Raw genomic sequence first — 12,645 nt, 5'->3', positions numbered from 1 at the left:
CTGAGGTCTCTGCTCAGACAACGCACCATACGACATCCATGAGCTCAGCTACTAGTTTACATGGGTCAACCCCATTTATAATGAATACTACTAATGTCTACTTCAAAATAGAAATGTGATTGATCTCATTAATTACTCTTAAAATTAGTAATAGCATTAGAACACTACAAAACTTAATTCATTTTTTTACTTTTTTTCATGCATGTGAATGTACCTCTATGATGCAATTTTTGTTGGTGAACTCAAAAATATGTTGTTGTTTCAACTAACTTGTTAATGAAACTCAGTGATCATGACTTAGGTAAGAGGAAAAGTACTAAGTTCACAGCATTTTGGACAAAATGGGGAAGGAAGTAGTCAATAACAAGTATACACTTACATGTACAAATAGTTTCATTCAATTATTCAGTGTAGAAAGGCAAGGTGTCACTTTAGTTATGAAATGCAATAATGAATAGTATACATGCATTATATTTTACAATTCAAATAATAAGACTTAAAAATTATATACAAGATGTCCTCAGAGCATCTCAGTTTCCAAGTTTCTAGTCCACAGTAAAAAGTGTTATTCAAATAACTGCATTGATGCTGGTAAAAAGTGATTCATTTTTAATCAACCTTCAATCATGAACTTAATGAGTGCAATAATTTCTATAGTGTAGCAAGTACCAAAATTTATAGTTATACATTACCTTTTTTTCTGTACATACATTTGTAAAATAAAACTAAAGCATACAAAATGGTTGCCAGAACATTCTAGAAATATTAAATAAGGCCTTACAGAGACTGAAACAATGATCTTCTAAAACATAAATCAGAATTTTTTTTTAAATAGACTATAATTTAGGCCTAGCTCCTAAATAATTTGTTTGCTTTATCCAGCAATATTATCCTCAAACAGAACATTACTTATCTTTATGAACTACAAGGAGAAAATGTACAAATTATGAATAATTTGAAAATCTCAGATCCAGGTTGCATAACAAAATTTCATTGCAGTTTGTGCTATGCAAGGGCAAGATTGAATCACAAATAGAGTCAACTGGAATTGCAAAGTGTAATGCAATACTGGCTATATTATTTCCTGTATAAATTAGCTCAATTATTATTACCTTTTCAGTTACAAATAATTACGATAAAACATTCTGATAATCAATTTTACATGGAAATTTAAGTTCTTGAAAGTTAAATTACATTTTCCCAATTTGATTGGTAATTTGTTGATTATTGAGTATTATTTCAGTTCTGCTTCCTCTCTTGTAGCACTGGGTTAAACTTTGAGTCAGTAATCAGGCAACAACAGTCTTAATACATAAGTAAATTTATACTTAAATAAAAATAATTTATTAAAAAATTATCTTAACAAAAATTGGCCAAAAGCTTCTTATGAACTTCAGATATATTTCAGTATCAATATTAAGTGCTAATAGTTTGGATTTTTCTTGAAAAGGTAGATAGATGTAAAAAGTTAATATTAACTTCCAGTCAGAGCAAGTAATGAGTTTAGCTAACTAAAGATCTGTTCTTACTTATAACTATTACAATGCACAACTTCATCAGTTGGGTACATTTGCTGTTAACAATATTTTTGGTTGTAAACTCAATAATACTCCTCAAAGCTTGGCCAGCTTAAGAGAACTATGTTAATCCTTTATCCACATACTAAGCTATCAATACAAAATGATCTCTATCAGAAAACTAAGTTTATACCCAAAATAACAATGAAATATCTAAGACGAACGATTCTAGTAATTCCTCAACTTTTTTTAAAATGTTATGGAATATGCACTATTGTATGAGGAATCAGGGTGTTCTTCAACCCAAAAACTGAGAAGAACTAGAAGATATATAATGATTTTTTTTTTGGTAGATAGAGAAATTTGTTACCAAACTTTGCCGAAGGTCTTGGTATTATTATAATACAATATCTATACAGATTCTCACAAAGCCAGTAATAATTAAGAACTATAAGGACAACCAGCAGATTTTCTGTCAGAATTGCACAAATCTCAAAGGGCAGATGACAGAAGCATCCAATTCAAAGCTTACTTGCAAGTGTAAGGTAGCAAAATGCTTGACATGCAACTTGTGCAGCGGATGTGGATGTAATCACGACTACATACCAGTCACAGAGAAAGAACGACACAGAAGACGACAAACACGAATTTCCATTGGTGCTAATAAAAATACCAAATGGCCAAAAAGAAGCATGTTTACTTACAGACAGGATATGTTCACAGAATCGTCAGAAGACATGGACAGTCATGGATAGAACGATGAGAGTGGTTAACTTTGGGAATATTAAAAACCACTATGACCACTATATCCATAGAAAAAAAGCCACACTAAAAGATTCCTTAAATTAAACCCTACAGATCCCTCTATGTTACTCCTACTTTTCCAAATTAACTGTAATGATCCAAGAAATTTGCATTAAAATATAAAACTTGTATTTATGTTTAAAAATTTAATGTTAAATACATATTCACTGAACTTACTACAATTTCTTGAAAAACTATACTGAATGTATAAATCAATTTGATAAAACAAAACTTACTTCCAAAAGTAGTTGCTGTTCCAAAAGGTTTCCCATACATTTTCAGTTGTAGTCAATTTCAAACACCAATATATCTAAGGGGAAAAATTATTAAAAGAATCAGCTTAAAACTTGCAGTGTTCTCTCTAAATTTGGCAAAGCACCTGATGTTTCCCCAAAAGGTCAAATTTATTTCCCCCATGGGATTCATGGGGACAAAGCTCTTATGTATTAAAATGTTTTACATGCATTTTAAAGTTAAAAATACTCATTAATTTCTTTTATTTTTATTGAAATTCACATCTCTCATGCAATTTTAAGACTCATAAATGAAAAAATAATTTCATGCCATATTGACAGTTATGATAAACAGTTACCTCAAATGTACTTTTTTTGGCTTATGGCAAAGCATAAATACTTTAACATCCGAAATACTAAATGATCACAAATAACTTCATTATCAAGTTGTCATTAATTAATATCATTCATCATTATGTAATGTGTCTCAAAATAACCTTCACATACTTGATTGAAATTTTATAAACTCCCAGCCTTACTCCTACATGAAGCAGAAGTAACACGTTTGCATTTACAAACTTTCAGGATTCCATTCCCCAAACCACCTCAACAGTCATTCTTAAATCAATGTGTCTCACTTATATTGCTTTTCTTTCAGTTGATAAAAACACTAATTAGTTCATTAAAATACACATTCTACGAGTAGAAAACTGTAAGAATGTGTTTTTTGAGTTCAAACACTTCATTTTAGACCACTCGTCATGATCATAGTATTTGAGCATCTTTTCATTTTGAATTTCAGACAAGAACTGGCAAAACTTTGTGAATCACTTGTCAGCTAAAATATATCAGAATGGGATTCCATGAGTACCTTTTTTATTCCTACATGTTTTCAGTTTTCGAAAAAAAATTAAACCTCATTTCTCAACAAATATATACGTAATGCAAGTTATCAAAACATGAAACTCTAGTCAGTAGTTATGAGATTAAAAACATCATTTGAGCATGTGAATAACTATTCTTACCCTGGAATGTCATGTTTGTATATAACAGCTCGAAGCATACCTACTTTACTTGTTTGTTTCACATTGCTATATTTTTTATTTTTTTTTATCTCAGAGTTTATTTTAGCTAAAAAATCATATGGAAACAGATCACTTGGGTATCTAAGCTCAAAAAATAAACAAAATGAAGAAAGAAAATCAGGACAATAGCACGACAATGCAAAAATAGTTTCTTGAAATTGTGGATTATTACTTGATCATATCGATATGCACAAAACACACAAAACTAAAATTACTTACAAAAGCTTTTTTACTAGTTGAGTAATGTGCTGTTTGCTGCTGATGTATAACACAAAGTAGGTGAAATTCCCCAGAATTGCTAGTATACATAATGTCAAAAGCACGAAACTATGAAAAATATACTGGTCATTTCAACAATGTGTTGAGTTAATACATTATGACATTGTTTGCCACCTAACAACAATGCCATAGCATGTTGATAAATTGCATAGTAGAGAGCTTTGACAATGCGTTGAGTCAATATGTTATGACCCTGTTGGATACCCATTTACAGGGCAATTAACGAGTTGTTCCAACACATTGTAAAAATGCCAAGTGATTGAAAACTACATTATACTTGGCTTTTCAGCAACACTGTCAGAATATAGAAGACTGTTTAGTTTAGATTTTATTGATTAATTTATTTCTGAGTGAATATTTTATTATTGTTTAGTTTTTGTTATAATAAGAGTTAAAAACAGACAATTGTAGGAAGTTTTGTTCATAATTCATTGATGTTGAGACTATTGAATGTCATGTGCAATACACTGATGTTGAGAATATAGAAGGCGGCAGACGATTAACCATTAGACAAATCACTAATGTGAGACGAGTGGAAACAGCAAATAGATAATAGCAAAAAAGAGTAAAGTTACAAGCCAAGGAAAAGTTTGGCATGAAGTTAACTAACGTAGAAGTGATAGGCCTAACGTTTAATATGTTAGAGTAAGACTAACAGTAGAAAAGAAGATAAGAAGAAGCATTTATTCCATCAAAGTGTGGTTCTAAAGTAATTGAATCAGCCACAATTTCTAAGTGAATCACACACAGAATACTAGTAAAATAGTTATAAAGAAGACAGTTCAGCTAGTCAGTTGAAATTCTAAAGTAATTGAATAGACCTAAGTGGACTTTTGACAAGAAGAAGAGAACTATATATAAATAGTTTATGATATGTCTGTAATCTCTATAATATAAAGAATCTGTTGTACATACCTGTAACTTGTTCCATATATATATATAATGTTGAAAACAAGTGAGGTGCATGCTGTTCATTTATCTTTGAAGTTATTGCTAACAATTCACAGACACCTACTGTAAAAGAATCCTGCACCCAACAACATAGTATATATTCATACTATTAAGAAATATAAGTAAACACCTTTTATTTTGACAATTTGTGAAAAGACATTTTTAAATTCTGACAAACACATTGAAGCAAAATGTTATGGATTTGGTGAATTGCCAGATGGGTGAAGTATACAAATGTTCTGTGAAACATGGTAGATGACTCATAGTTCTAACAAAGTGAAATTATAGATTATCTTAAAAAACAATTATACTATTGTTAATCAATAGTCCCAAATAGTTTTTGTTTTACTAGTATTTGTGTAATTATTGGAAAATAAATCACTGCATTTATAAATATGATAAAAACTGAGTTATCTAAGTAGTGATAATACATAACAACGTTTAGGGACAAGGGACCTATTAGTCCATCTAGGCTGTCCCATTCTCTGAACTAAAACTATTGAAAAAACCCTCAAAGCCAGCCCTTATCATTCATATTGTTATGATGCTTTCTCTTAAATTTATGGTCTCCACTGTAGTTATTTTTCTTTAGCTTATATGTATGTAAATGTATATATTTAAACTCTTCATTTTGTATTCAAATTATTAACTTACGGCATCCAGGTTAAATTATTTCAAAAAAATCAGATGTAAAAACAGTTTCTGCTACTCATTTAATTAATAAAGGTCAAAATACCTATATATTTATTGTTATTTTTAAATACTTTTCTTAAAAATGATAATTTAACCTGTATAACATGTAGGGAATCAGCTCTTCATGTTAGGTAATTCAAATCAAGAAAATGACAAAAAAGATGCTGGACATAGTCTAATGGTTAGTATGATAGACTGGAATCTGAGGTTCCATAGTTTGCATCCCATTGTTGCAAAATTGTACTCAGTACTTTTATAACACACCCATAGCCCTATGACGGGCAAGTCCCACTATTTCATTAAACAGCCTAAGAGTTGGTAGTAGGTGCTGTTGATAAGCTATCTTCCCTCAAATCTATCAGTTCAAAATTAGGGATGACTAGCTCAGATAGCCTTTGTGTAGTTTTGCACAAATCCCCAAAACAAACATGAGAAAATGTAAATGTATCAATTTAGAGCTGAGAAATTAACTCAATTTATGAATATAATCAATTACCTATGGGCATCAATTACATCACTGTCACATGAAATAACCAATTAATTGAAATAATAAGTAAATTGATTAATGTTAGGAAAACAATTGGTATTTCTGATTATTACCATTTTTGATTATTCCAATTGTCCAGTAATTGAAATTACAATTAAGTTGATTGTCACAATGATAATAGAATTATTGTTTCTAATTATTGCTGTTTTTAGTTATTCTGACTATCCAGTAATCCAAATATTGCTATTATGATTTTTCATTATTATTATTTTAGACTAATTAGTTTGTTCAGCTTAATCAGTTAGTGCCACAGCTCAGAAAAATAAACTAATTCATGTTATGGTTTCTGATTATCACTATTAGGTCCTCAAGAAATTAATGTAGCTAGTTTTTAGACAAAAAAAAAAGAAGAACTTATATATCAACTTATATATCATTACTCCTTTAAGGTCCCACCAAGTGCAAAGCATCCCTTTCTGCAGATGGAGTCCAGGCTTTGGGGTCAGAAGTGATTTTGTCTAGGACTGAGCCAGTTTTTGGCATAGAAATTCAATTTTTCATCACCGGTGACAATTCTGTCCAAAAATGGTTTATGCGCCAGAAAAGACAAAGCAACGTTCACACGTTGAAAACGATGATCATCAGAGAGTTTGTAAGGCACCCAAACACCTTCTTTATGGAGTTTTCCCATATTCCTTAGATGTTTATGTATTCTTTCATGAGAGACATGCAATTTCAGGGCCATTTCACAAGTATGTTGCCTTGGATTAAACTCAACAAGCATCTTCAGAGCATCAATATCACTTCCAACATGTCGGCCCCGGGCCCTCACAGTTTTTAAGGCTAAAGTCACCTGCACAAAATTTGCTGAACCATCGTTGACACTTACAAACATTCAAAACATTTCCATAAATTTCTTTGATATTCTTTGTGGCTACAGAAGCATTGTTTCCCTTCTTGTATTCAAACAGCATTACAATGCAAATGTGTATCTCATCATGTGCCATCACTATAAGGGATTAGATTATACTAAGCTTTACACATTATATAGGCTACACTAAGATGACATTTAGGCAGTTCACTTAACTATTAAACGTGATGTACAGTTTTTGGGGGGTGGTTAATGAAAGTGTTCCAAAACGCGACTATTTCTTGATGACCTAATATTTTTGAATATTCCAACTATCCAAGTAACTGAAATATCATTATGTTTGTTTGTTGTTAAATACAAACCTATACAGGTATTGAAACACAATTATTAGTGATATAACTTGTTTTGAGGGTTTTATTAGCCATCTCATGTGAGAATAATCATAAACCCAACAACTAATGAATAAGCAAATTACACTAATCATTCCAATTTACTGAAACAAAACAAGAATTGTAGATTATCTTCACCCCTTGGTTCTCTGAAATAGAAAGGATCTTAACTTTGTTACATGTTTGTCATTAAGAAACTCTAGACTTGGTTCTTAAACACCAAAATCTATCACTTTAAAGATATTTGTATCATTATGTTTTAGAATAAAGTAACTTAAATTTGATTTGTTAATAAAAAACACTGATAGTGACTAAAAGAATTACACTCATGCTACCAACTATTATCTTCACTGTGGTAAGTGTATTAATGTTGCATACAGTGTTCTAAGTAGGACTTTTCCAGTTGCATGCAAGATTACAATAACCACCTTACTCATATACGCAATAATCCTATAAATATACCTCAGAAGTGTTTGTTCTATTTATTGCACATAACTTTTCAATTGATAGCATCAAGCAGTTATTACTAATCATACCCTTATCCCTTTTTTTTGCAACACTAGTCCATTTTTTACACAAGTATTTTCCAACTTCCATAACCATATACATAATTTTACATTTCTCAATATTGAAACTCATTTCACCTGTTCTACCACAATCAATAAATTTATCCCTTCCAAACTTTTGTGTTTGATCAGAAATACTACTGTTAAGAAGCTATCAAAACTATTAATGTAAATGGGGATTTCCAAAAGTCTTAAATGGATTTAGTCACATACTTAGAACTTTACTGCATTAAGGTTTTTCTGCTATAAAAGATGTAGAACATGAAATATTAGAAAAATAAAATTACAATTAAGTTAAAACCAAAAATATTTGTTACTGTTTAAGTATAAAAACATAAATACTTCTGTGGTTCTTATTTATACTATTACTATATAGGATAAGCTGTGTACTGTGAAGTGTGTATCATGAGCAAGATTCTGCATTTTCAGTTAAATGTTTACTGAAAAAAATCCAGATTTTACAAAAGAAAGTGTTATTCATTGTTTTTCTTATTTCCACCCTACTTTTGTATCATTCAAATATATAAAAAAATAACTTATTATACTATGAAAATACAATATACTGCATTATATATGTGAAACACAATTATTAAGTGTTATAACTTGTTTTTCGTGGGTTTTATTAGCCATCTGTGTGTGTGTGTGTGTGTGTGTGTGTGTGTGTGGAAAGATAATATATTAGTCTGTGTGTATATGCAAAACTGCTTACTGAGGTAAGACTGTATGTGTTAGTCTAGAATAAACAGGCATGCATGCAAGCTCTGAAGGGCATGCACATCTGAATGTACTGATAAATCTCACACTCATCATGAGTCAAGATGCACACATTTACCCCCACCATGTACAAGTTAAAATATTGGGCTCAATTATTAGAATAAGTGTAAATACTTACAGGCTAATAGGTTTAAGTCAACAACAGTAAACTGTTTGTTCATACGAAGTTTTATTTAGACATTAGAGATGTATTGTTTTTTAGACTCAAAGGTGCCACTGTTTTAGGTCTGCAGTACATCACATTAAATTCTATTCATCCAAGCATTCATATACTGAATATTTTTTCCCCATGTCCTTTTCTTTACCAAAATAAACTGCAATATTTACCCAGATAAATTATTAGTTTTTTTTTTGCACTGATTTTCATCTGTTTTTATTGTTGTAGTAATAAACACAGATAAACTCCTTGGAAAAATTAAAGTAAAATCGAGAAAAGTAGGGCTCTTGATTCAGGACAAATAGAATTTTTAAAACAAATAAAATGGCTAATTTATCAATTACACAGGCAAGTTTAAATAACAATAAGTTCCTATTAATATTATCTATTAAAAGCTTTTTTACCAGAAGTTGTGCTAGCTTTTAAAAAACTGCATTTTTAGGCACGTCTTCTAACAGTATGCATTTTCAACCATAATACCTATGGTATCAAAGTTGTTTTTGCTAATGTAAAAGTTTAAAAGCCAAGAACTGGCAAAGCATAAGAAAACAATTAGCCTAAAATTTGTGATAAATTTCACAAAACTGCAATGTCACCCCACACATTCCTTTTAATTTGTCCATATCAGCTTTTATTCTTTAAACAGTTACATCTGAGTATGACTATTTTGATATAATATGTAAAAACATAAATATTAAATTTGAAAATGCAGATTTTCAGAAATAATGCATGACATTCAGAGGGGTATGGGATAGTGGATACCTCTAAAGATAATAAAAAATTCACTGTTAAAACTCAATGTTGACATTTTAAGCAACTGCTCTTGATCAGACTTAATATCCAGCAAAATCTTAGCTAAGACTTTGGAATGGATAAGTCATACTTGCATTTTTATAGTGATATCAATTTATTGCATTTACCTCCCAGTATTGTGCAGATTCCAATTCTTTTACAAACTATCATTTCCACTAGGATGCCAAACTTAAGTTATTTCAACATTTCTAAAGTTAAACATTAAGCTCATGAATTGTTGAACATTTAAAAATAAGGAAAGATTTGCTCACTTAAGTCTTCTATTGCAACATATTGCAACTTCTATAGATTCATTCGTCCAATATGCCTAAAACTTATAATCACAATTACATCAAGTGCAGATGCTTTTCTTTTATTATTCCAGACAAGTTAGTATTGTTTTATATGTTCATAAGCGTGTTCATGACAATGTTGTAGCCTTAACTGTTGTATCAAATACTTTATAACCAACCAGAAATGTAGTCAAGACCAAGATCAAAATATATTTTGTATGATTAACCTTATAATCTAAATAACATTTCTGAATAAAAACAACAGCTACAATAATAATAATTTTATTTTTTGAATTTTTGGTTGGATAAAAATATAAATTTATCTTGATCTTGGTATAGGCAGACTCAGTCTTGGTCTCACCCACCTGTTCTGGACTACATCTCTATAACCAACCAAGGGAATCAAATAATCATAACTTATTTTATCTATTAGGCAAACATGTAACAAACAAGCTTAAACTATAATGTCTTTTCAGATAATGGGGTAATATTGTATTAACAAAAGTTAATTCTCACATATATATGCAACAGATTTCTTTTCAATTTCACCAAAGGTAAAATTGAAAGGAGAATCTGTAAAACAGAGGCCTAATGTTTTCTTTCATTGGCCATACCCTCTGCTCTGGACTGCAGTTTCACCTATTTAAGGCTCATCAGCACAGCTTGGGCTGGCAAACCAAAGAAATACAGTTAGGCCTTTTATAACAGTGATTTGTATATAACATTAATGAGGTTTTAAGTCCTTTTCAATTACCAATAAAGTAACCTAAAATAACTTAGGTATTTGAATAATGTTAAAGCTCGTGCCTAAATCATTATTTCACATTATTGGACCAAGTACTTAATGATCACATATATATGTTACAGATTTCTTTCCAATTTCACCAAAGGGCTTTTTTTTTTAAGATCTTGTGAAAGTTTTTCACACTGCATTAAATAAAAAACATTGTAGTTTGAACCAACAGGTTTTGTAACATCTGCATTTCAGAATTGCAGTGGTTTTTTTTTTGCATTTCATTGAAATTTCCTTTGTATATAAATGCAGAGTTCTGCATAAACATAACCTCTGCTTATCCCTTTTTAAAACATACTAAACAGCTTAAGTATTTAATTAAGCCAAAGAAAAAATTATGCATTTTTGGTGATGGTCATGGGATAAGGTGAAGTCATTAAGTTTTTTTTTAAGTTAGAAGTTGAATTTGAAGCCAAAACCAGACCATGTGTTCTTTCTTATTTTGGGATGTCTTGCATTTGGGTTGTTACACCATAATTTGCATTACTGGGATTGAAAGGTATCAAATAGCAATACTAATACTATTCATATTTCTCTTTATAGATATTTAGATCTTGAATGTATCATATGCATTAAACTCCATACTTTTTTTCAAAGTGTATGCATTTTCTTCTCTCTATGCTGAACAACCATTTACTTAAGATCGTTGTTTACACTTGATTATCTGGCTGTATATGCATATTGCTAACTATGTATGGATGTACAAGTGTTATTTTCCTGACCAGGTGAGGGGGGGGGGGTGTCTGTAAAAATTGATAAGCACCACCTTTTCCCTTTCCAACAACAAAATCCATACTATCGTCACCTTATTGCAAAACTCCGAGATATTATTCTTACAAGCATTTAGATCAATTCTGAAATAATAACTCCTTCCCTGGTTTCATTCCCATTAAAACCCTTTAATGCAAATAATCATGATCTTAACTTAACCATGACTGAATAATACCAAAGATTTAAAATTTACTTAGAACAACCAAAGCTTCTAATATTTTTCAATATTTTCTTTTGAATTAAGACATGTATATAATATTAAAATTTAAATTATAAACTACATTGTGAGACTAACTTTGTTGGCATACAATAAGTTGTTTAAATACAATTTCAAAATAACTCTCTAAAATGTTGTGACATGTGCCCTTTGACTTGTCCACAGCGAGAGGGTTAAACATTTCTTATATCCAATCGGCCTTCCTAATGAATACCATTAATATAGAATATCAATGTACCTGTAATACATGCATTTCACTCATTTCTACTGCAAAGTTCTAGGTAAAGGTTCTTATAATAGTGATTAACAAAAAGTTTCACTTGTTGGTACCATGCTAGTTTTATGATCCCCATTTGAGCTGTACAGTATACAGAGGTTAACCCTTTCCAGACTGGTCACGGGTGAAAGGCCATGTCATCGCGTTTGTTGACTCGCATTCAAAATTTTATCTAACTACTATTTCATGAATTTATGTCAATAAGTTTGGTATCAAACTGTACATTATAAATTACTCAACACAGATAAACATCGATTTTTGTGTGTCACGTGGTATGTTGAATACAGCACTGGTTCAAATTAGATGCTTGTGATGTCAAAATACTAAGTTTTGTACAAATTAGGAACTCCAATTACCGATATTGACAAGGTAGAATATAAAATAAGAAGGTTTTATCTTTTCTATTTGCTGAGATATCACATATGTACTGAATCAAATACAGTAGGCCTGCTCACCTCTTTCCACTTTTGGAAATGGTCCCTTATATACACTTAGTTCAATATATGACATTAATAACCAATGGAAAGCTCTGAATGTCCCCCTAGTGGCTTTCTTAGCCATTTTAAAGTCTTAGGATGCCATCTCTTTCTTTCAAACCAAGATTTCACGGAGGTAGGTTGTTAAAATCATAGATAATATTCAACGTTAAACTGGTACACAATTAAAAACATTTTATTTAGGCCTCTCTGTGGCCTT

At 30.6% G+C, this 12,645-nt stretch overlaps 1 protein-coding gene across 7 annotated transcripts in view; it reads right to left on the bottom strand.

The window, feature by feature from the left end:
• Positions 1-12,645, bottom strand: part of LOC106465876 (nuclear pore complex protein Nup98-Nup96-like) — an 87,742-nt gene that overhangs the window by 71,281 nt on the left and 3,816 nt on the right. For all 7 annotated transcript variants that reach the window (XM_022394287.1, XM_022394310.1, XM_013926119.2 and 4 more), the window contains exon 2: positions 2,558-2,631. In XM_022394287.1, the coding sequence (XP_022249995.1) occupies positions 2,558-2,597 (40 nt within the window). In that variant the 5' untranslated portion in view covers positions 2,598-2,631. The remainder of the gene's footprint in view (positions 1-2,557; positions 2,632-12,645) is intronic.

This window comes from Limulus polyphemus, unplaced genomic scaffold (genome assembly GCF_000517525.1).
Source record: "Limulus polyphemus unplaced genomic scaffold, Limulus_polyphemus-2.1.2 Scaffold71, whole genome shotgun sequence".
NCBI classification, from domain to species: domain Eukaryota; kingdom Metazoa; phylum Arthropoda; class Merostomata; order Xiphosura; family Limulidae; genus Limulus; species Limulus polyphemus.
The sequence above is the reverse complement of the archived record's forward strand: the minus strand, read 5'-3'. Positions and strand labels throughout refer to the sequence as shown.